This window comes from Diabrotica virgifera, chromosome 7, assembly GCF_917563875.1.
Source record: "Diabrotica virgifera virgifera chromosome 7, PGI_DIABVI_V3a".
In the NCBI taxonomy this organism is placed as follows: Eukaryota; Metazoa; Arthropoda; class Insecta; order Coleoptera; family Chrysomelidae; genus Diabrotica; species Diabrotica virgifera.
Window position 1 is genome coordinate 243,724,204 of NC_065449.1, and position 26,886 is coordinate 243,751,089.

General features: G+C 33.8%; 2 protein-coding genes across 3 annotated transcripts in view; one reads left to right on the plus strand and one right to left on the minus strand.

The window, feature by feature from the left end:
- The first annotated feature begins 1,778 nt into the window (after positions 1-1,778).
- Positions 1,779-9,249, plus strand: LOC114329303 (ankyrin repeat domain-containing protein 54). Its single transcript, XM_028278350.2, has 2 exons — positions 1,779-2,452; positions 6,206-9,249. The coding sequence occupies exons 1-2, from the start codon at positions 1,898-1,900 to the stop codon at positions 6,386-6,388; spliced, it is 738 nt and encodes a 245-aa protein (XP_028134151.1). The 5' UTR covers positions 1,779-1,897; the 3' UTR covers positions 6,389-9,249.
- Positions 9,250-24,375: 15,126 nt separating this feature from the next.
- Positions 24,376-26,886, minus strand: part of LOC114329314 (vacuolar protein sorting-associated protein 8 homolog) — a 53,380-nt gene continuing 50,869 nt past the window's right edge. Inside the window, exon 11 of one of the 2 annotated variants that reach the window (XM_028278371.2) lies at positions 24,376-24,986. In XM_028278371.2, the coding sequence (XP_028134172.1) occupies positions 24,688-24,986 (299 nt within the window). In that variant the 3' untranslated portion in view covers positions 24,376-24,687. The remainder of the gene's footprint in view (positions 24,987-26,886) is intronic. The other variant, XM_028278360.2, reaches the window with a different exon arrangement.

Consider the following 26,886-nt stretch of genomic DNA (forward strand, 5'->3'; position numbering starts at 1 on the left):
AAAATTACATAACACCACCTGGGGGACAAACAACCATATTGTAAACCTAACTAAAAGACTTATTATTGAGTCAATGGAAGCAGGATTTAATATAATCTTAGCATGGATTCCAGGCCATACTGGAGTAAAGGGGAATACAGAGGCTGATAAATTGGCAAATATAGGCAAGACTTTAAATGTTCCTGCAGACATTAAAATAGATAAATTTGACTTTTTGCCTTTTATTAAACAAAAAATTGTAAACGAGTTTAAAGTTGAATGGACAAAGCAGTTTAAAACTAAAGGGAAATGGTATCAACAATGCCAAAGTGATTTTTCTATAAACCCTTGGTTCCACAAATTCACATTTGTGGATCGAAGGCACTTAACATCTATTATTAGAATGCGAACGGGCCATTGTCACACACCAGACCATTTGTTTAAAATTAATTGTAGTGATACTCCTTTTTGTGAATGTGGACAGATAGGAAGTATAACTCATATGTTACTTGAATGCCCAATTAACAAAACAAATCAATTTGACCTGTATCAGGAACTAGTTAATATAGGAAGTCCAACCCCTATTTCAATACAAAATCTCTTACATAATATTAATGACCAAACCTTAAGAAAGATCAATCAATTTTTAACAATATTTCAAATTAAAATATAAAATAAAAATAGTTATTTGAAAATCATATCACAATGAATTTAAAGAAGGGAATATGGAAAAATCCAGACCCTTTGAAAAGAGGATTCCCTTCCAGTTAGTCTAACCCTCCGTTAGGCGCGTGGTCTACAATCGTAGACCACTCTCCTTTAAGTGGTCGTCAATTGCATAAAACTGCACATACGCTCCCATCCCGCTTAGTAGCTGTCACTAATACTTCCAACTTACTCTTCAGTTTGCTAAACACCGCCGATCTGTTTGCATTATTTTTTTACCCTTATTCAAAGAGCACTGGTCTACAACCGTAGACCACGCGACTAAGCGCGTTCCAGTTTTTAGTTGTATATATAAAGCTAATATGTAGCCTGCTGTGTATATAAAGCTAATAACATAAATGAAAATGTTTCAAGAAGCGACTTTATTGAAAACTTAGCATGGGAACTAATCAAACAGCAAATTGAATATGGATCAACTATGCCTTCCCTGCTACGAGAACTTAGACAACGAGCTCGCGTACTGCTCGGAGTTCAAGAAGTCGTACCCCCTTCCCCTAATATTCCAACAAATTAAGTGGGACGATGTTGTATTTGTGCATGAATTTGCAATATGTCAAAAAGAAGGGCATGCCAAAGATGTGACACATTTGCATTCCAGGATCATTTTGGGGATATTTGCACTGAATGTTTGACGGACTAAAATTGTGCCACTTTGGCCCTTTAATAGTTTTGCTCTTTTTTTACTTTTTAGTTCTATTCTTTATTATTTATCCCTATTGGTCATTCTATAAGTTCAAATATAAAAAATATTTGTGTTTTTTACTAAATTAAGCTTACTTTTGTGACCATTTTCATTTACTTGCGAATAAAGACCCAAAAAATCATGACCTCGTTTTTAATTTTACCACTGTCAAAATGAGAAAAGCCAAGGAACAAAACATATTTAATATCAAAGTGCGAACATAAATAAACATGTTATTAACCACTAATTTGTAAATTTTGTCAAAATCCGGTATTATACGACAAAAAACTATTGGTCTACAATCGTAGACCACGCGCCTAAACTTGTCAGCAATAACGACGCGCCTAACGTAGGGCTAAATACGAGGACTGGCAAAGTACCTAAGAGGTGGAGGCCATGAAACTACAAGAAGAAGAAGAAGAACACGGACACATTAGATTAGAGTGCCCTTATTTTGCTGATTGAAAATAAAAGTTTTGTTTAACTCTGATATTTAAAACGTTATTTTAGATGTCCCACAGTGACAGTGAAATCAGAGATGAAAAAAGACACAAACCCAGAACCCATCACCTAATAAACGTCAAATTTAAAAAGGCAAAACAAATACGGAACCAGATAGAAAGGGAAGAATTTAGAAAGCTTAAAATTAAATTGGGCCCAGTTTTAGAAATCAGACTAATAGATGCTGTAAACACTAACAATGTCGACAAAGTTAGAGATCTTTTAGAAAGAGGTGTAAGTCCAAACAGTGCAGATTCTGAAAAACGTAGTGCTTTACATGTAGCAGTGAGCAAGGGATATTCACAAATTGTTGAATTGTTACTAAAGCATGGAGCAAACCCGAACAGCAGAGATATCATCCAAAATACACCTTTGCACTTAGCAGCCTGCGTTCACAATTTCTCAATCGTAACCATGTTGATCAATGCAAAAGCAGACGTTACTTGTTTAGATTTACACGGTCGTAATCCATTCCAACTTGCTTTGAGTAAGTTACAAATATTGAGGAAGAGTTGGAATGATGGGACCATTGAAATGATCAACTTAAAGCAGGAATTGAAAGATGTAAGTTATTATTTGGTATTTCTTTTCATTTTGATCATTATAAGGGACTCAACATCTTCCATTCACTCGGTAGTACTTTTAAATGTGTATTTGTTTTGTTTTAATTAATTATTTAGGTTATTCAATTAGTTTTTTATTTCCGGGACTCTTGGATGTACATACAAATTAAAAAAGAAATGTTGAAATCCATAAACAAGAACCAGAGATACAATTAATAGCTCCTTTCTCCACCATCACTTCCTCGAGTTTCAAAGCCTTATTATTTTGTGCCTATTTTGAAGCTTTGTGAATGATTCCCTTGAAAGACAGCAATCCTTTTTGAATCTTTGTAAAGTATTTTCTTTAAACACTAAGTAATTAGACCTCTTAATTGTTATTAGCAAAGCTGCTTTGAAGAACAAAAGAAGAAATATTGAAAAGGTGGGTGGAATACTATAAAGAACTACTTACCATCGAAGTAGAAGATCCAAATCAACCGAACCCAAGAGCAACCAACAATACACCATTAGAGCCTCCATCAATTCAAGAAGTGCGGGATGAAATAAAACACCTAAGAAATAATAAATCTCCAGGAAGTGATGGTATATCCGCGGAACTTATTAAATATGGAGGTGCTACCCTGACTAATCAAATATATAAAATAATACTGAGAGCCTGGAATGCGGAACAAATCCCGGAAGAGTGGTGTCTTGGAATCGTTTGCCCGCTACACAAAAAGGGTGATCAATTGGAACGTAGAAACTATAGGGGAATAACCCTCCTTAATACAGCTTACAAAATATTTTCAAGCATCTTATATGGTCGCCTAAGTGCATATTCAGAGGAGCTTCTTGGAGAATATCAAAGTGGTTTTAGGCCTGGTCGATCAACAACAGACCAGATCTTTGTGCTAAGACAAATACTGGAAAAAACCAATGAATTCAATATCGACACATACCATCTTTTCGTAGATTTTAAATCGGCCTATGATAGTGTCCTAAGAAATAAATTGTATGAAGCCATGGATGAATTCCACATCCCCGACAAACTGATAAAATTGGTTAAGGCTACAATGCGTAAAGTCATTTGCAAAGTCGAAATACAGGGCGAACAATCACAGGCGTTTGAAACGAATACTGGGCTGCGACAGGGAGATGCGCTGGCGTGTCTCCTCTTCAACATAGCTCTGGAAAAGGCGGTCAGAGATGCCCGAATAGACAACAGAGGAAATATTTTTAATAAATCATCCCAAATTTTGGCATATGCCGATGACGTGGTCCCGCACAACACGCAAACTAGAAGAAATGTATACCACCTTCTCAAATGCCTCAAAAAATATGGGCCTGACAGTAAACGAGGATAAACTAAGATGATGGCATCAACACCCAACAATAGAGTCAGAAACATCGGTCACCAATTCTCTGTTGATAACTCTACCTTTGAAGTGATGGACAAATTCACATACTTAGGCTCCCTGATCACCAAGGAGAACGTCATGACGGAAGAAATCAAGCGAAGGATAATCCTAGCGAACAAATGCTATTTTGGACTGAGTAGACATATGAGAAGCAGAAACTTAAGCCAAAAAACAAAAATAACCATATACAAAACCCTTATACAACCAGTGTTGACATATGGATCGGAGACATGGACCATCTCCAAGGCAGATGAAAATCTTCTGCTTATATTTGAACGAAGGATCCTGAGAGGCATATTCGGTAGCATCTGTGAAAATGGTATTTGGAGGAGGAGATACAACTACGAGGTATACCACAGATATAAACATATATTTGGTGGTAAAGACGTAGTATCTCTTATAAGAATAGGACGACTAAGATATGCAGGACATCTAGCAAGATCACATAATAACAACCCTCCTAGAAGAATCCTTATGTCACAACCTGTGGGAAGTAGAAATAGGGGTAGGCCAAAACTTAGATGGAAAGATGGTGTAGATGAGGATGGGAGAAAAATAGGTGCAGCAAACTGGCAACGGTTGGCAATGGATAGGACTGACTGGTGTAATCGACTTGCGGAGGTCGAGGCTCTTTCATAGGGCTGTAGCACCATTGCTGATGATGATTTGTTTTGTTATAATTAATTATTTAGGTTATTCAATTAGTTTTTTATTTCCTGGACTCTTGGATGTACATACAAATTAAAAAAGAAATGTTGAAATCCATAAACAAGAACCAGAGATACAATTAATAGCTCCTTTCTCCACCATCACTTCCTTGAGTTTCAAAGCCTTATTATTTTGTGCCTATTTTTAAGCTTTGTGAATGATTCCCTTGAAAGACAGCAATCCTTTTTGAATCTTTGTAAAGTATTTTCTTTAAACACTAAGTAATTTGACCTCTTAATTGTTATTAGCAAAGCTGCTTTGAAGAACAAAGCAATACCAAAGGCACCCATATTACTGTAACTTCATTATTTTCAGACTTATGTTGTTACAAAAAAAATTAATTTGGAATAAAGAAATAAAACAGCTTTTAAACTATTTGACTGTTCGCTTTGAAATTTTGAACATACATATTTTAAGCACCACAAGACCCAACATTCCATGTAATATGAAGGTTCTTAGTTAATTTCTAAAAAAATATCATAACAAACTTAAATTTCTGACTTATTTTGCGACTTTCTAAGTAACAAATTAAGGATAGAAACATCCATTTTGAATGTCCTTATATGACATATAAGTTTCTTACTCTCAAATTTGCTTTAAATGCTTCATGTTTTGTTAGAGATGAAATGAGGCATATAAATGCAAAACTTGCTTTTTGCCAAAAATACCAAATATATGAGTTGACTAGTTTAAAATTCATTCACCAACATACATTTAGAAAAACTTACCAAATACTTGCAAAACTGTCTCCTTACCGGCTATTTTGTGCAGAGAAATATGCAAAACTGTCTTTTTACAACGTTAAAAGATATGCGTGAGAAACTTTGACATTGATTATCTCAGAAGAGTATAAATTCCATAAGGCGAGTTTTGCATTTATACGCCTCAAATACGAAAATTGACAGTTTTTCTTCCTAATTTGTTGATAACTCATTATGTCCAAAAATTTGAGGAAATATATCTGTACTGATCAGTAAAAAGTTCAAAAAAGTCACAAATATCGATATTGAGGTTTTATTAGGAAAAAAAATCGATAAAAAAGCAATCAAAAGCGACTGGATTTCAATGCTTAGTCGAATTTAATAGTTAATTTCAAAATAGAGATGAAAATCAGTCGATTTCTATAGAGCTTTTCATTCACAGTCATTTGTTTCAAGCTTCTGTCATATGTCGTATAATCTGTGTATAGTAATGGGTGCGTTCGGACGACCATAGCGGCTGGCGGTCAGCAGAAATCGGCTGAGTGGTTGTATCCAGCCGTGATAGGGAAAGCTTAGTAAATCTCTCAGCGGCTGGCTTCCAGCGGTGACGTCTGACAGCTACTGCTGGCTCAGCTGTCCAGCCGCTGTGGTCGTCCGAACGCACCCAATATTACACACAGATTATACAACATCTGACAGAAGCTCAAAACAAATGACAATCGATGAAAAGCCCTATTACTTTTTATCGATTTTTTTAATATACTAAAAAACTTAGTCAAAATCGATATTTTTTACTTAAGATCAGTATCAGTACAGATATAGGATCTTGTTATTCAAAACAACTTTCGTTTGCCTGGCAGAGTCAGTGTCAACAGTGTACTTTTTTGCATAGTTCTCTTAACTAAGAATTGTTTCTTCAATTGTACAATAGTATTTTATGTTTTGTAGGTTGTGGACTTACTATTATCCATGCTCTTGAGAAATGTTGAGCAGTCAATGGAAAATATGAACAAATCAGATGTGGACGATTTACAGTTAATGAAGTTGTCAATAAGTTCAGATCCTCCAGAAGAACTAGATAACCAAATGTCCAGGTTAATGTGTGGAATAGAAAAATTCACAATTACATAAACAATGAAAAACAATGTTTTAGCACCTTGCCTGCGTCTAGAGATTTATAAACATATGCGTCCAGTAGTGACCCTTTGTCACAGTGTATTACAACACAGTTCACTCAGCCAAACGTTAGTGTAATACAAGGTCTATTTGTCTCGTAATGCAGCCAAGGTGTTGATAACTTTTCTATATATGATAGATGACTAAACATTTTTATAAATCAAATAAGTAATCAAATTTTAGAATGGAACTGAAACTTTTTCACGAAAGGTTAGGTTATGTCACACACGTTTACGTTTTATGTTTAAAGTCAAGTTTGGCTTTACTATAAAACAACACCAACGTTTTCTCACTTTATTGATTCAAGATAGTTTTTGGACATTGATAATTTAATTGTTTTGTATATTTAGGATAGTTTTGTTATTGCTCTTTGTTAATAAATTCGATAAAGATCATATAATTAATCAAAATGGCTTAGTTTCCATCCATTTGTGTAGTTGTGATGGTGCTATTACATGAGTTGTATCTAGCAATGACAAATTTTGGTTATTTTGGGAATTTAGTTTAATAGTTTACTGATTCGATAGATTGATTCAATGATCCTATGAGTTAAGAGCAATTACAAAGCATACATCTAAACATTTCCAGAGTAATGTCACTCAACTTTTGACTAATCTCACTCATTGCTACACATTTCTCTTCATTTATTTAACACGTTCGCTACCAAGCGACTCATATATATGAGCCACTTTGATTTTTACCATAGACCAGCGTCTCACAAGTGAGCTGGTGATTGCATTTCACATAATGGCAATTGAAATAGCTCTGTTCTGTGAGGACGAAACTGAAATACCCCCTGGTAGCAATCAGGTTAAATCAATTTCCTATAACTGTGGTATTCACAGTTAATTTACTTAAATCAACACCAATCAAAACATGATTGTCATAAGGTTTGTTCCAACTTGATGTTTTGTAGCGTTCTTGAATCATAGGTGTATTGGTACATGAACGATGAATTGCGCATGTCCAGTTCTGTATAGTTTTGGAATTGGATACCAGTTGGAATGCTTATAACTTGTAACCCTCGTCATTGGTGAAATCACTATCGCCTTCAGTATCACTCATTTTATAAAATTCTGTAAATGCTGTAAATCTCGAAGTTTTAAGTAGTTAAAACTTCGAGATTTACAGCAACTCAGATATTTTAGAATATATATTTATCTAATCATAACCTACAAACGGAAATTGTTTGTTTTGCTCATGTCAGAACTATCAGTTCTTCAAAAATTATTAGTGAATAGATTTGACCTTACATGAACGGTTCCGAAATCACCAATTTTCTAGTTGGAACGTATTTTGGATCATTCTGTGCATCATACAAATCTAGTTGAAACGTATAAAATGTGCACATGTGTTGAACGGTTACTGCATGGTTTTGTATTGAGTTGGAACAAACCTATAGTGTTTCGACAATTCACAGCTTTTCCTAATAATACAGCGATCTTATGGCAAGTTCTATTGATTATTAACTCATATTTGTTTATGTTTGTAATCAGTATAATCGGTATGTTATGCCAAAAAAAACACAAGCATTTGATTGGAAAAAATTTATACAATTTTTTGTCCCAAAAGGAGCAATGAGGATGAGAGAACAGTTTTTTTTTATAAACAATGTCTTTATTTTGAACTTTATAAGCATGAAGGCATTTTTCACATAAGTTAATGTAACTTTTCTACTTACAATTTGTAAAATGTGTAATCAATTTTGTATGTGCAACATACAGTAGACTCCCTCTATAATGAGAACTGAAATGGCGGACTAATTACCTCGTTAATAAGCGGACCTCGTTATATCAGACAACAATAATATTGAAACGGGTTGATGCCTCTTACGTAGTTTATTAAGTGTCAATGGTCGACATGAATAAGGGCAGACTTCGCCATCGTAAATTGTAAATGTCCTACAATATTCAATATCGGTCGATAGATAAACAAGAAGTTTATTACGGGCGGCGAGTTTATTACAGCACTTGCCTCGATAATAACACAGATGTTGGGAATTTTTATATACAAGCAGTTGGGGTGTTTATTTATAGCCATTACACCCCTAAAAACAGGTAAAAAACATATTCTTCGGTTTCGTTTTCGTCGTTATAATCAAATATGCCTCGTTATAGAGGGTTACAGTCCAATAGGAATTTCATGAGACACCTAATGTACCTCGTTATAAGCGAAACCTCGTAATATCCGTGTTCGTTATAGAGAGAGTCCACTGTATTATCTACTTTACTTATATAGTATTTCTTCTGTGAACCTTCTGTAGCTAATGTGCACGTCATGAGAGCATGTTTTATAGCTTAAAACAAAGTTTACTCTTTAAAGAGTCCAACTGTTCTATAGTTTATTTTTTAACCAGGAGGAGTAAACTAAAAAGACAGATTCACACCCAAGAAAGTCACTACAAAAAAAAAACAAAATACATCTTTTTTGGTTGATCATGTCAGCCCTCAACGGTAATCCATAAATATTATATTAATACGTCAGTAAAGAGTTCTAAAAATAACTGCTTTTTATATAAAGCCAGACTAAAAATCTAAAAATTAAAGGAATAACACAGAACACAAAAAATCGCTGATATAACCTATGAAATGTCAATCGTGTCAAAATGTGATAAATGTCATTAGTGTTAAAATTTTATATCAGTGGAGTAAACTTGCCTGCGGTTGGACCAATTACAAACAAGCATTACAGCGCGGTAAATTTGAATCACTCCTCTTGGTTTAAAAACAAACCATAGCTACAGAAGGTGATCACATATAAATGTCTTTTATATTAGATTATAGGTATATAATAAATAAAAATATTAAAGTAAAAAAGTTATTTGTATTATTATTTTTCTGGGAAAAACTTGAAATTTCTCTTACTTACTTTTCAGTGTCACCATTTCAGTGACCATTTTGATCTCTCGTTTATTGAGGTTCATCAAATTGTTCGAGAGTTTTATCAATACTCTTAATATTTTTTTAGTCTAGATTTGCTCTTGAGTGACTCCATTTCTTTTGATGATTCCTTATCAGCCATTTCTGAACCTATTTTTTGTAGTATTTTTAGGGATGCCACAGAAAAGTTCTGGGCCTTCAAAAGTTTCTCTTGAGCCTTGTTTTGCCAACATATCTGCTCGTTCATTCCCATGCCCCATTAGCATCTAAACATTCCGTATATGTATTTGGAACCTAGGAGTTTTCTATTGGTTCGTTGCAGCACGCGGTCATATTTTAACCAATAGGCGGTGAGGTCCCAAACGCATATGCGGAATGTTATTCGGTTCCAAATTCATATACGGAATGTTAAATATTCGTACACCGAAAAAGATAAGTTTTTATTAGAGTCTGTTAAAAAAAGATTAATTTTAAAATACTTGTTACTGTATTATTAAATAAAAATAAAACAATTATAGTATTAAGAATGTTATTTGGTGCGAAATTCATATACGGTATGTTAAATATTTGTAGAACAAAAAAACGATTTTTATTAAAGCCAGTTAAAATGAGACTGGTTTTTAATAGTATATTATACATTTTTAATAGTATATTTAATGATGGTCATTATGAAGCGAGTATAAGGGATACGAAACGAGCCGCCTAGCGGCGAGTTCTGATTCGGTTTCTTTGTAGATTTGTATTCAAAAATATCCCCTTAAATTTTTGGGCAGAAATTGTTTAAACAAATACAAAAGTTCACCTTGTTTGACCCGAAAAATATTTTTTAAATTTTATGGGCCATTCTAAACAAAAAGGTATCTTGTGATTTTTCTCAAAAATTGATAGTTTTCGAGTTATAGGCGATTTAAAATCTGAAAAATGCGAAAATACGCATTTTCAAGTTTGTTTTTATTGTTGTGGTGGCAGAGAAAAAAGCAAGTTTATAATTGTAGTGACTTTTTAAATAGTTTTTAAAAGCGACAGGTACGTAATAATTGTAAATGTTTCAGTATCCTAATAAAAAATTACATAGGTACCTACCGATTTGAAAAATTTAAAATGAATCTACCAAAATAGTATGTACCTAATGCTTTGATTTACATAATTTGATTACCATCAAAATTTCTACCGATATTCACCTAATATATTGATATACCGCAAAATATTCCTTTAATTCCACAAAAATCAAACTAATTTGATTAAATTCATATAAGTAATAAACAACTACTGTCAAAAAGTTGATGGTGTAAACGTTCAGTAACAAAAATGTAGCGCAAATAAGGTGTGCGTGAAAAGAATATATTATTAGTGTTTTTAGCAAATATATTTATTATAATTTTTGTGTCTTTGGATTTGTCATCCTCGGGAATAAGATATTTTATAATAATAGTAAGTATATTTAAACTATTTTTGTATATGTACTTCACTTGGTCTATTAAATTTGTCAGTATGAGAAATCTTGTAACCTGTCAAATCAAAGGGAGTATAGCTCACTGATAGAGCGTATGACCGGAGATAGAGAGGTCCCCGGTTCAAATCCGTGTGTTTTCTGATGTTTTTTATTTTTGGTATTGTTTTGATAAAATTTTTGGAAAGTAGTAAGTAAAAATTAGTTTAATCTTTAAATAAAATACAAATAACCTGTTGAAAGTATATTTTTTCGTTGAAATCATATAATAGAAGTATAACTTCTTACGTGCGTACAAAGTACACACACATTCTTTTTTTTTTTCGATTCTTTGGGACATTCTAAATAAAATGTTTTTTGATATTTTTCGAAAAAAGTTAATAGTTTTAAAGTTATAAGCGATTTAAAATTCGAAAATGCGAAAATACGCATTTTCGGATTTTAAATCGCTTATAACTTTAAAACTATTAACCTTTTTGAAAAATAACAAGAAACCTATTTTATTTAGAATGTCCCAAATAATCTAAAAAATATATTTTCGGAGTAAAATAGGAGATTTTTGGAAATAGTGCGCGCCGCTCCGGCAAAAAAAATAATGTGTGTGTACTTTGTACGCACGTAAGAAGTTATACTTCTATTATATGATTTCTTAAAAATAAATGTACTTTAAACAGTTTGTTTTAATTTTTTATAAACACCAAACGAATTTTGTGCTTACCGCTTTAAAAAAAATAAAAAAAATATAGGGTTGCACTGGATTCGAACTCAAGAACTCTCGATCTCTGGCCGAATGCTATACCAAATACGCTACGAGGACTGTGTCTGTATTGGTTCGGACGTGCCTAATGACAATTCACGGTAACAAACAGACAAGGTGAAGTATAATAAATATACAATAAAATGTTTTAATAATATTCATCTTACTCCCGAGGAAGAGAAATCCAAAGACACAAAAATTATAATATATTTATTAAAAACACTAATATATTCTTTTCACACCTTTTCTTGCACTGATATATTTATACATAACTAGAAAGATTTAGCCACTAGACGCCTGTCTGTGTGCGCATGCGCGCAGTATTATGAAATTTTACTCTCAATCGCGCCTAAAGAAGTATAACTTCAAAAAATCGGATGGACACGCATAATTAACAATTAAATAACAATGGTATAAATGGAAGTTAGACCCGATCAGTCTGCATAATCTTAAAAATGAATGTTTTAACTACAATTCAAATACTTGGTAACCTCAAAAATACTAATTTAAATATGAGTTTTTAATCTTTGAAAATGCCTATTTTCGCATTTTTCAGATTTTAAATCACCTATAACTCGAAAACTATCAATTTTTGAGAAAAGTCATAGGATACCTTTCTTGTTTAGAATGGCCAATAAAACCTAAAAAATATGTTCCATAGCAAAAAAGTGATCTTTTGTATTTGTTTAAAAAAGATTGTTCAAACAATTTCTGCCCAAAAATTCCGGCCGGCACCCTTCAGATTTGTTTAACCCTTAAATGCCCGTGATATGAAAATAACCATAAATGCCCATGTGGGGTCTCCTAGGACCCCACTAAAATTTTCAATTTAGTAACGTCATTTAGCACTGACTAAAAGGAAAACACGGTTAAAAATAATTTTAAGCATATTTGAATAATTTTTATTTATTTTTCATACAAAATTAACGGCTTTTCTAGAAACAAATTATTTTCAATTCGAACAAAATTAAAATTAAATAATAATATAAGCATATAACTTTTAGTTGCAATTTTTACATACAATAGTTTTTTCTTCTTTTCTGTGCACCTGGCATATAAATTTTTTGCAAAAAGAGCAAACGCTATTCACTTTTCTGTCACAGTTTCGCGGACACTGGTAACAACGAGCACGTTTCTTAGCTGAATGGACGGATTGAGTTGCAACTTCGGTAGTTGGGTTTACCATTGGTATGCCACAATCTTTTAGAGCAGATTTTACATAGGCTTTATGTTTTATATATTTCGCTCTTTTTTCCATGTTGTTTCGAGCAAGCTCAGCCCCTAATTGTAACAGGAAAATACGTCTTCGTGAAAAATTATTTTTCTTCCAATCAGGATTTTTTTCAATGTATAAAATATAGGCATTTAGTGCACATATGTCTATAATATTCATAAAGAGCCTGAATGGCCAACGAGCAGTTCTTCTTTTACAGGAATATTCCCTAATCAGTTTGTCGGCATTATCAACACCACCCTTGGTATTATTATAGTCTAAAATCATCAAGGGTTTGTTTTGAGAGTCTTGACAAATTATATCACTATCGTGTTGACTTGAAAGAAGATGTACCATCCTGTGTATTTTAGGTATGTACGAAACCATAGCTAATTCTTTAGTAAAAGCAAATATTGACGACTCCGCAGGTCTTTTTGTCAAACTTAGTTGTGGTGGTGTATCAGGTTTATTTTTGCGGACGGTCCCAAGTAAAGTAAGGTTTTTAGATAAAAGATATTGAGCAAGAGGAACACTGGTAAAAAAGTTGTCAGTTGTAATTCCTCTCCAACTGCCATGATATGGTTCCACCAGATCTTTCACAACACGAAATCCCTGATTTTTCTCTATTGTACCACCTGGTAGTTTTCCAAGGTACACCTGAAGTTTTGATAAATAAGATGTTTTAACATCCGCGGCAGCCCAAATTTTTATCCCATAGCGGCAAGGTTTTGATTTTATATATTGTCTAAAAGGACACTTTCCTCTAAAACTCACTAACTGTTCGTCAACGGTTATATGTTCGTATGGTTCAAAGGCTTTGTCACAGTTAGAGACGAACATGTCCCAAATTACTCGTATCGCCGCTAACTTATCCTGTTCCTTCCGCTCCACCCTGGTCACTTTGTCATCAAACCTCAAGAAACTCGATAATTCTTCAAATCGGTTCCTAGCTAATGCGGCTGTAAAAAATGACCGGCGTATTGAGGTGTCTGTAGACCATATCTCTCGTGTCGATTCTTTCCCACACCTTAAAGCACCAGCTTTGATAAGTGCTCCTAAAAAGCTATCCAGTTCATTGTTGGTAAGTACCGTCCACTCTTTTTTGTTATTCGGATGTTTTTCGTTCCACTCTTGATAACGCCTAACAGCTTCTTCATTAGTATGAAGGCATATGACATTCTTCATCTCTTCGGTCAAAAATAAATTGAAATAGTCTAAAAACGTGTTGGAATTTTTACTATAGTTTGTTAAGCCTGGATGTACATTTATAATATTTTTTTGTTGCCTCTTGGATCTCACGAAAGGTAGGCTATTCCACTGCATTCCAGATTTGGATGTATATGTTGGACCACTAACCTCACTAATATTATCGTCCACTTCGGTAGGTTCTGCATCTGATTCCTCGTCACTGTTGACTTCTAAATTGTCCTCAGTTTCCGAAACATTTTCCTCAAAAACATCTTGCTCTTCGCTATCTGATTCGTCGGTAATCTCATAGTCGAAATCGGAGTCTGATATCCCTTCTTCTATATTTCGGATAATTTTTTCATGTTCTTGGTCGCTTCCCTAATAGCACACGACGTCCTTTGGACGTCCAAAATAGGTCCATTTTTGGTCCTTACGTCCATGGACTATAAACGGACGTCCTTTGGACGTCCCATGTTGGACGTCCTTCGGAAGGAATAAATATGGACGTCCTTTGGACGTCCCATGTTGGACGTCCTTCGGAAGGAATAAATATGGACGTCCTTTGGACGTCCGACGTTGGACGTCCTTCGGACGGAATAAATATGGACATCCTTTGGACGTCCGACGTTGAACGTCCTTTGGACGTCCATACTGGACGTTTTATGAACGCTTATATATTATATTGGACACATTATACCAATTACGGGATCAAATAGCAAAATAATTCAATAAAATATTAACTTAGGCGTTAATTTTACGTTAATGAAATACAGTCAAACCTGTCAGTAACGGCCACTAAAATGAAAGAACTATTGGCCGATATAGAAAGGTGGCCGTTATTGCCAGTTTTTGTAGTCTAGATATACAGTAAAACTTGTGTTACTGGCCACCTGTACTAACGGCCAGTTTAAAAATTCCTCAAACCAATTATATCTAGACTACAAAAACTGGCAATACCGGTCACCTTTCTATATCGGCCAATAGCTTTTTCATTTTTAGTGGCCGTTACTGACAAGTTTTACTGTAATTGGTTTGGGGAATTTTTAAACTGGCCGTTAGTACAGGTGGCCGGTGTTTGCAGGGGGCCGGTAACACAGGTTTTACTGTAGTTTAAATCGAAAAGATTAAATCTTAATTCAAAATTGTATATACAATTATTACAATTATAAACTATAGTTTAATATCCAAAACATGTTTTTGATTTTATGTAATGTAATGAAAATCTTATTTGTAAATTATTGGTTACAATGTTTAACAATAGGAAATATTCAAGAATAAATAAAATAAAAGTTTAATCCTAACAACACAAAACATTCCAGGAATGTAGGTACTACCGTTCTATTCCGTGAACATCTATCTGATTAAATTATGGGTGGAAAGTTACCACAAGATATAAATGTCTTCCTGGAGGGGTAAAATTTTCCATTACAAGATTTTAAAGGTTCGTTCCAAGGCGACACATTTGTACGATCCCTTGAACCGCCACGAAATCGATTGGACTGTTTTAATGCGCAGAATCGCCCTTGAACGGTTTTCTTTCGATCTCGATCCGATTACCGGTACATAACCCTCTTGGAACGAATTCGTGTACCGTACCATTTCAAGTTCGAGTTGCGCTTGAGCCATTTAGTGCGAGTACCAGTACCACTTGTAGTAGTTTGCTAGATGTTAGAAATTAATATTTCTAATGTCCACTTTACATCAACAATAAATTGAATAAGAAATTGACAAAGTTATTCAATACCAAATTTGACGAGTACAAAATGTATGGTTTGTAAAAGAAAGTGAAATAATTTGATGAAATAGAACAATTGGATATGTTTTATTTTGTCAATTTTCTTTTTATTCACGGCAAAATTGGATGTAGAATTGTGTTTTGTATAAGCCAAATTTGACCTTAAATAACTTTGTCAATTTCTTGTTCAATTTATTGTTGATGTAAAGTGGACTTAACATGTTCATTAAACGTCACTTCAGCTTCAAAACCTTCCCCAGAATCGATATCTGACATTAAATCGTTGTCTTCTATGAAAAAAGAAAATAATAAATTATCCATTTTTATAAGATTAATTTGAAAAAAAAAGAATTAATAATTATTTAAACAGAAATCAAGATTCACAGGTACTAATAGCGTAAATTGTGGATTATTCTATTATTGAATCATCAGCTGATCTCATAGCAGTGACCAGTAAAAATGAAAACAATCCTAACTGCGCAAGTCAGTACAAATAGTTTCTGCTTGAAGGCATGTATCAAAAGGGCCGTTCAGTTACCGATTTCGAAGCGGTACATGGATCGCTTGGAACAACACGGTGTACGATACCAATCATCGTTCATGTTCGCTTGGAACGCATTTTTTATAATGCGCATGACGAGGGCAGTACGAAGGACGGTTTTCATGTCACTTGGAACGCGCCTTAAGAGAGGCCATTTACTGTTCAATTTGCGTTCATTTTCAAATTTGCCGCGCGAATATCTATGTAGCGTCGCGTGGTCATTGGTCATCACATTTCATATATTTCATTTTCGTTATAACCGATAACCTAAAAATTTAGTAAAAATTTTGATTGGAAAAAAATGCATCGATAAGGGGGTGTGGGAAATGGAAGAAATTAGTGGCTTTTTTGCTGTACTGTCTACTAGTTTTTGCTCTGGGCTCTGGCTGGATCTCTTGTTTAAACAATTTTGTAAGTATTATAAAATCCGTTTTCAATTTTCTTTATTCTTTATGAAACGAATCATTTATGCATGCATATTATTACCTGTAAATAGTATCTACTTCTTTTGATTTTTAATTGTAAAGAATAGAAAAATTACCGTTCATTTTAATTTTTTTTAGAATCAGCTGAAAGTGGTCTACAAAAAAAACCAAGAAGGAAATGTATAGCCTTGTGGCTATGAAAGGCAAAAGAGAGATATAAAAAGTGTATTGGCTAGTTGGAAGAAAGTCCACATTGTCCATGCATAATAAGTTATTACTTTATCAACAAATATCAAGAAGATAGCAGGAAGTCACGAGCAACTGAACAACTTCATAAGTTCAAGAATATCGAGGAAATCCAGCTCCTCGATACTACTGGGCAAACTAGAAGATTGAAGAGGACAAAGCCTTTTGAACTAGTTTGAGTGATAGGTGATAGTGAAAAACGGAGCATAGTGCTTGTGTGCTGTGCCTGTGTATGTTAGAATAGTGCACGATCTTGTTAGATTAGATAAGAGACGCTATGGGGTAAGCTCTTCATTTTAAGAAACAGTAGTAATTTAGGTTAAATTAAAATTGCTCATTGGTCAGTTATGACCAGATTGTTTTTTATGTTTGGCAAAAAGGACTTAAGTCAGAATTGCACATTGATAATGTTTTGATGATTTCTGGACCAGAAAAAAACTGTTGTAGATGTAAACTGTATGTACAGTAGAATCTACTACAGTACTGTAGAAATCATCAAAACATTATCGATGTGCAATTCTGACTTAAGCCCTTTTTCCCAAACATCAGAGAATTGTAATGTACAATAATTCTCCTATCTGCTTTTTCATGAATTTTGTAGGAGACGAAAAACCATTTTTAGGATCATCTGCTTTCACATGTAAATTTTGACATGTTTTGTAGTAAATAGATAGTTGAATTTACTACAAAACATGTCAAAAAATATATGAAAACAGGAGGTGACTATAAAAAAAGTTTTTAGTCTCTCTTACAAGACTCATGAAAAAACAAATCGGAGGTATGTCACATCTGTGACTATATCCAGGGAATGTCTAAAAAATATACTTTGATGTCCCAAGAACCAAATATAACCTACAGTCCATCTAATTTACTTACTGTTGCACGTCATTATCTACGCCAGAGATCTAAGTTGACATAGTTGCCAAAGTATAAAAAGATCCTGAACCCATTTTAAATAAAATATATCACATAATTATTGTAAACGTGGATTATACAACAAAACAAATTAATATTCAATGTAAATAAGTAAAAACTTAAGAAATAGAGAACAAGAATTAAGTTATAATCTTTTAAGATTTGCAGTGCAAGCGTTTTTGCACTGCATTGTTAATAATTAAAAAACGGCTCCGAACTCTTGGCAAAAAGCCGGTAGGTTTCTTTGTATAAGTATGTCTACAATAACAACTAAAAAAGTTGTCAGATACCTCGATGATTATTCCAAGTCGTTATAAAATTAGGTGAAATTTATATTTTTATAGTAGAGGATCTTTTTATAGTAAAGTAAATAATAAAGACAGTAAATATAATAAATAAAACAGATACTCATAGTAAAGAATATAAACAAATATGAAGTGTCATCACCACAACTGTCAAATAAATGTTACCAATTTATTCTAAAATGTCACCTTCGTTCGATTACAGTTACAGTGTGATCCGAACAAATCTGCTTCATAAAAACGCTTTATAATCCATTTATACAAATTAAATGAAACATATTATTGTGTATTTCTTTAGGTTAACATTAATAGAAATCTTCAAATATTATTTCTACGCGTATATAATAAAATATGTCTAGAGTCTGTATTTCCAGTGTACTCAGCAAAGTGATTCTAAAAAAGAACACACCTACCGCCTAAATATGTCGTGTTGGTATCATGTGACCTCACAGACTACGACGCGGATGACGCACAACAGTTAGTAAATTAGACGAAGTATGTAGATATATACAGGGTGTAACAAAAATACAGGTCATAAATTTAATCACATATTCTGGGACCAAAAATAGTTTGACTGGACCTAACTTACCTTAGTACAAATGTACACACAAGAAAAGTTGCAGCCCTTTGGCTGCAACTATCTTACGAAAAAACTATAGTAAAATTTGGACACCCCATAAAAATTTTATGGGGGTTTTGTTCCTTTAAACCCCCCCAAACTTTTGTGCACGTTTCAATTTAATTATTATTGTAGTACCATTTAAACACAACGTTTTAAAAACTTTTTTGCCTCTTATTGCTTTTTCGAAAAGTCAATTTTTATCGAAATATTTTGAATATTTGTCAAATCCACCACATATTTGTATATGGTTAAGTACGATTATGGAGACTTGGTAATAATATGCAGACTTATTTATGCTTTACATTTTTAGGTATATTTTGAACCATATTAAAAAAGAAGCCAGATCTCGATAAAATGTACCTTATCGAAAAAATACAAAGAGGCAAAAAAGTTTTAAAAACATTCTGTTTAACTAATGGTACCTCAGTAATAGTTTAATTGGAACGTACACAAACATTTGGGGGGTTTAAAGGAACAAAACCCCCATAAAATTTTTATGTAGACATGTTAAAAAAGAAGTCGCAACTCGATAAAAACTTCCTTATCTGAAAAATACTAAGAAACAAAAATATTGAATTTAACTAATGGTAACTACCACAATAATAAAATTGAATTGGAACGTACACAAAAGTTTGGGAGGATCTAAGGGATCAAAACCCCCATAAAATTTTTATGGGGTGCACAAATTTCACCATAATTTTTGTTTAAGATATTCCTGCCATAATACTGCCACATGTCCATTTTCAATAAAAAATCGCTAATAGTTTTCGATATAATCGAAAAAATCGATTTTCATTTTGTAATTTCAAAGGGCTGTAACTTTTTTTATGTGCATATTTGTACTAAGGTAAGTTAGGTTCATTCGAACTATTTTTGGTCCCAGAATATGTGATTTAATTTATGACCTGTATTTTTGTTACACCCTGTATATACAGCCGATTACGCACCACCTTAAAAATTGGGCATTTTTGATGTCTCGAATTTCCTAAACCTGTTGTTGCATCTAAGTGATTTTTTTATAATATTCTAGCCTAGGCCCTAGGCTATAGGTTAAGTACCTCCTTATGCTTGTCATGCACGGGGAGCTATACTGTAATATATATTATATCACATCGCTCTCTATAGTAATGAGTGAGCCTGTACATACGGAACCATTTGTTTAAGGTTTAATACCCCATATTTAAGGTGGTGCGTTAATTTCTTGGAGAAGTGTATTGTAATTTAATGTAAATAATGTAATATCCAATAATTGTAATTTAATATAAGATGTAATATAAGTTCCTTAAAAAATATATTTTTTATTTCCCACGACATTAGATGGATGTTCAGCAGCAAGACATTGGACCAAACTGGGACGTCCTATGAAGGCCCAATTGACGTCCACCGAACGTCTCTTCGGATGTTAAGTGGACCTCCATTGGACGTTTGGCAACGTGGCATTTGGACCAAAATTGGACGTCCTGTTAATGTCCAATTCACGTCCCCTAGGACGTCCGGTTAAGGTCCAATTTACTTCCGATTAAGGTCCAATTTACGTCCGATTAAGGTCCCATTTACGTCCGATTAAGGTCCAATTTACGTCCTATTAAGGTCCAATTTACGTCCGATTAAGGTTCAATTTACGTCCGATTAAGGTCCAATTTACGTCCGATTAAGGTCCCATTTACGTCCGATTAAGGTCCAATTTACGTCCTATTAAGGTCCAATTTACGTCCGGTTAAGGTCCAATTTACGTCCGATTAAGGTCCCATTTACGTCCCATTAAGGTCCAATTTACGTCCTATTAAGGTCCAATTTACGTCCGATTAAGGTCCAATTTACGTCCGATTAAGGTCCAATTTATGTCCTATTAAGGTCCAATTTACGTCTGATTAAGGTCCAATTTACGTCCGATTAAGGTCCAATTTACGTCCCCTAGGACGTCCGATCAAGGTCCAAATTACGTCCGATTAAGGTCCAATATACGTCCCCTCGGACCTTAGATGGACGTTCGGTAGCGCGACATTTGGACCAAAATAGGATGTATAAAGGACGTTCCTCGGACGAAAACGGACATCCAATGGACGTCCCTAAAGTCCGTGAAGGACGTCCAATGGACGTCCTTGTGCTATTAGGGTTATTGTCATTTTCATTCTCTTACGGTCCATTTTTCAATGTAAACTGACGAAAAATGTTAAAAATAATAAAAATATTCTGGTGCCTCTAAATGCCCAATCGGGGTCACAGCGAGACCCCACTTATCTAAATCTCTCTTACAGACCACTGCACCTCACGAATGTTCGTGGTATACTAACAGAAAACGTAGGAGACACGTCCACACAAATACCTGATTGCGCGGTTGCCAAATGTTTCAAATAAAGATATTATAGCCAAAAATGTATGTCTGGGGTCCCATAGTGACCCCGATTGGGCATTTAAGGGTTAAAGGGGACGCTTTTTGAATAGGAATCCACAAAGAAACTGGACTAATTTGGGACTTTTTGTTCTCTAGATGGCATAATTGTGTTATCTTCTTATTGAAGATTAGTTCTGGTTTCATATCTGAGTTCATCGTAAAGATCGATTCCTCAAGTATAGTCCCAGTACCCAGCATTTGTGTGGCTATTCAATAAATAATTCAGCCTCCGGGTATTGTTTGTAGTTTGCTTTGAGGAGTCTTAGTATGGTCATAAAGGCTACCACCGAAATATATAATTCCAGCGGAGGGAAGCCTATGACAGCCTCTAATAAAGGCGTTCTTGTACTATTCAAGGCTTCTGTCACATTTGGAAGCGCAGATTCCTGGTGCGCTTAGCCCATGAATCAGGTTATCGATAACTATTTTGACATTTATTTAGAAGTTTGGATTTCCACTTCGGAAATCTTTCTAAAAGGGGGTTTCAAAATGAAAACAACTGGTGCAAATATAAATTTAATAAAATATTTAAAATAATAATAGTGTAGGAAACAGAGGTTGAACCTTGCAAAATGGACATAAGTCCGGTTTTATTTTTTTTCTGGTAGATCAAGGGGTGCTTATTATAAGACTAACATTTTCTGAAAAAATTTCGTTCCGGAACCCCCTTTTTCACCCCTTTAAAGGGGGTAATTTGTGGTTTTTGCGGAACGTAGCCCTTCCTGTACCTTTTACAAAAAAATTTTTTTATATAAATATGAAGAGGACTATATTTTCTATGATTTATTTCCCGACAGCATATGTCTATCATCCACCGTTTAGCGGGGGTGGCGCCCCAAAGTTGACAAGTTTTTAAAAAAGATGTTTTAAAAAAAAATATATTTTTCCCTAACTGTAACGGAAATTAGGAAGAAATCCTGCGACAATTATTCACAACTAAGTGACTGATTTTTTGGTATAGGTTTCACTTAAGGGTAATTGGCCTATTTTTAATTACAGGGTGTTACATTTTAAAAAATCCCTTTTTATACCATCTGAACCGTTTATGCTAGAGTAAAAAGGCTTTCAGCGATTACCCACGTACTGGTGCTATTTACAAATTTGTATAATTTACCCCCATTTTTTCCTCGGAACCACCCAAAAAAAAAAGAAGAATTAATAAATAAAGTGATTTTCTTGAAATCCTTCACACACAATGCCCTTTATTAATATGCTTCATATATCATTTTGTGCACGTTATTATTACCCATGCATGGACACCAAAAGCAATTTCCTACTGCAACCCCTGTAGCCAAAAATAAATAAATAAAATGGGGGTTGAAACTTATTTTTTGTTTTTTGCTGTTTGAACCATACGGGCATTTGCTTCATCAACAGTGCTTTTCAAAAATATATATGGTTATTGCAACATTCCTGCGGAAACCACCCCTATCCTTGAAAATATACTGCAGAAACTACCCCTATCCCTTGGCGAGCATGTTTTTACGATTTCCTCATTACTTGTGCATTATTTTTAAACAAAACTTATACAAGGTTAAAGACCACTATTTACTCTAAAAATTAGGTTCTATTCATTTTTTTCGTATAAGCAACCGTTACGGCACAGTAGCGCCGTAAACTTCGTGATATGCTTGGCGGGCTCCAGTTTTTGTTTTTTATTTCGTCACTTGTTTGTTTTATTGATAAAGTACTTATGTAAAATAAAACAACACAGTGTAAGCTACAAATTATGACCTATACACATTTTACATTCTTTGCCCCCCAAAGCCACAGTGGTGGCCCAAAATCAATTTTTGCATATTTTCGCCACCTACACGCATTTTATTTCATTAATGCTACCTTAATAGCACAATATTCACCCTTAAGTGGTCGCTAAGCAGTGGCAAATCCAGGGAGGGGTGATGGGGGCGATCACCCCCCCTAAAACCAAAAGTGATATTATATTTAAAGATTATAAAAATATTCATTTATTTTTATAGAAATACTTATTTTATTATTTTTATAATGATGGCGTCCTTTTTATGTTTTAGCGACAGTGGCGGATCCAGCATCGTTAAGGGGCGTGCCAATTGGCTAAATTTCTATAAAAATAAATGAATATTTTTATAATCTTTAAATATAATATCACTCTTTGTGTGAGAGGGGGGGTGATCGCCCCCATCACCCCTCCCTGGATCCTCCACTGCTTAGCGACCACTTAAGGGTGAATATTGTGCTATTAAGGTAGCATTAATGAAATAAAATGCGTGTAGGTGGCGAAAATAGGCAAAAATTGATTTTGGGCCACCACTGTGGCTTTGGGGGGCAAAGAATATAAAATGTGTATAGGTCATAATTTGTAGCTTACACTGTGTTGTTTTATTTTACAGAAGTACTTTATCAATAAAACAAACAAGTGACGAAATGAAAAACAAAAACTGGAGCCCGCCAAAGCATATCACGAAGTTTACGGCGCCACTGTGCCGTAACGGTTGCTTATACGAAAAAAATGAATAGGACCTAATTTTTAGAGTTAATAGCGGTCTTTAACCTTATATAAGTTTTGTTTAAAAATAATGCATAGGTAATGAGAAAATCGTAAAAACATGCTCGCCAAGGGATAGGGGTAGTTTCTGCAGTATATTTTCAAGGATAGGGGTGGTTTCCGCAAGAATGTTGCAATAACCGTATATATTTTTGAAAAGCAGAATTGATGAAGCTTATGCCCATATGGATCAAAAATCAAAAAACAAAAAAAAATTTCAACCCCCATTTTATTTATTTATTTTTGGCTACAGGGGTTGCACTAGGAAATCGCTTTTGGTGTCCATGCATGGGTAATAATAACGTGCACAAAATTATATATGAAGCATATTAATAAAGGGCATTGTGTGTGAAGGATTCCAAGAGAATCACTTTATTTATTAATTCTTCTTTTTTTTGGGGTGCTTCCGGGGAAAAAATGGGGGTGTATTATATAAATTTGTAAATAGTACCAGTACATGGGTAATCGCTGAAAGTCTTTTTACTCTAGCATAAACGGTTCAGATGGTATAAAAAGGGGTTTTTTAAAATGTAACACCCTGTAATTAAAAATAGGGCAATTACCCTTAAGTGAAACCTATACCAAAAAATCAGTCACTTATTTGTGAAAAATTGTCGCAGGACACTTTCTTAATTTCCGTTACAGTTAGGGAAAAATATATTTTTTTTAAACACATCTTTTTTAAAAACTTGTCAACTTTGGGGCGCCACCCCCGCTAAACGGTGGATGATAGACATATGCTGTCTGGAAATAAATCATAGAAAATATAGTCCTCTTCATATTTCTATAAAAAAAATTTTTTGTAAAAGGTACAGGAAGGGCTACGTTTCGCAAAAACCACAAATTACCCCCTTGAAAGGGGTGAAAAAGGGGGTTCCGGGGCGAAATTTTTTCAGAAAAAGTTAGTCTTATAATAAGCACCCCTTGATCTACCAGAAAAAAAATAAAACCCGACTTGTGTCCATTTTGCAAGGTTCAACCTCTGTTTCCTACACTATAAATATAAATAGACTTTCCATTATTTAATAACAGAATTGTTTAGCTAAAATTTCAATAATTTAATCAAAAATGACCTTCGAGGTCTGGTCTACTCTGATGATTGACTCTATTATCATCTTCCTTATTCGTAAGTCTCTTGATTTTTGGTAACATAGCTCCCTTATGTCTACATTGAGGACAAGCATCGTTTACTTCAGCACCCTTAATACACGCGGAATGGAAACAATGACCGCAGTTCCATACGTAGAACGATTCATTGCTGTCGAGTTCTTTTCTGTACAGGAGTATTTTTTGACACAGTGTGCATACGAGATTGGACACTGCTGTTCCTCTGCCTTTTGACGACAGGACTTTCACTAAACCTAGAAATAAAAGTACCATTTAACAAAATCGTCTACCAAGTGTAGTATGTACAAAAAAAAATCAGAAACCGCATAGGTCAGTTAGGTAGCAAATCAAGGAGGGGGGATTCAGTTGAACGCGTTGGTGCAAAGAGTTAAACATTCATTTAAAATGCATTGTGCAAATCAGTGGTTTTGTGACATTGCCAGATAAAATCGTCGAATAGTTGTTTATTTAGAATACATTTAATATTTTTTATCGCCAACCGTCACTAAAGTTATTCATTATTGTACTCATTTGCCCTCATTTGCGGCAGTAAAGTAGCAATTTATTGTACTGAAAGAAGAATTTTATTTTACCTGCCGCGATTAATCAAATTAACCCAGATTGAATGTAAGTGGTCGATGGCAGTAATCGAATGGCGAGAATTTGAGTGAACTAAAATTTATTTACTTTAATTATTAAAAATATATACACAATTTGTGTTATTATGAATTAAATTTATGTCAAAAAGTGAAATTCTGTAGTATTTTGTAAATATATTCATATAAAATAAATTAAAACTTTACGGATTTAGTAATTATTCAATATTGATAACTATCGATTAAAAATCGAAAGCGGCCATCTTGTAAAAGTTATCTGTCATCACTGTCATGAAATTATTATGACGTCTAAAATTTAAAAACTTCTTAAATTGTAAATTGCAAGTAAGTGTTAAAAGCAATATCAAATTATTGTAGAAAGTGAAATTGTAAATAAAATAAATTTTGGCATTATCCAAGCTGTCAATACTTCATTTTCCAGTTTTTCAGTCAGGGATTATTAAAATTAAAGATGATTAATTTTATGAAATAATGAAGATAATCAAATTTAAAAAATTGTGTAGTGTTATAATGAGATTTTAAAGAAGTTAAATAAACGACAGATTTTTATTCAATTTATATTATAAATTTTATATTATTTTTAAATAATTACAGAGCCCAAACTCTTACGTAGTCAACTTTAAGGTGCGAATCATCAGAATTCAAATTCCAAGTTGATTTCCAATGAAATTATGTTGGCGATAAAATTTTGTATGCACCACATCAGTAAAGACTCTTTATCGACCTCGTCTGTTACTAGCCTCGCTCGCTACGCTCGCTCTTCTCGTAATATCAAGACTCGTTCGATAAAGAGTCACTTTACTGACTTGGTACATAAATAACTATTAACACCTTGAACGCCACGCGAGTTGTATTTAACTCGCGCCTTGTTTGGCCCAGGCGCTCAGTGAATTAACTATAATTTACATTAACATTGAGATTTTGCACGTAGAGCCTGACGGCACAAACAAAAATTTTTAGTGTGGCGGTTAATGTGTTAATAAACATGAGTATTACAAGTGCCGTGAAAAATAGGGCACTATCAGTGCACAATCATCAGAAATTTTACTGTGAAATAGTGACATTGATTATACATAGTTACTTTCGAGTATTCGTTACAAATTGTTACTTTTGTATAACGTAATCATTTACAGTATTCGTTACTTTGATTACTTTTGTATTTGAGTACCGGTAATCATATGGAAAATCGTATTTCTCAGTAGGTAGGTATTTTGTATTCGTGGTGTGCAAGTACTTGGAAGGGATACGCGAAACGATCGTGCGCGAATAGCGGAGAAATATTGCAACTTTCTTAAATAATTCATATTGTCAATTGAAATTGTCAAATTGACGTACATTTCATACCTATTGCCATTTAAGAAGAAAAATTATATATTGCTCCACAATATTGATATGATATGCAATTATTATATAAAGGTAAATTAAATTAATTGCATTTTGCTTGCAGTACTGCATTTTAATAACTAATTTTATTTACTACATACAATTGTTTACGTTTTAATAACATAACCTAAATCTTATTTTTTCTTCTTATTTT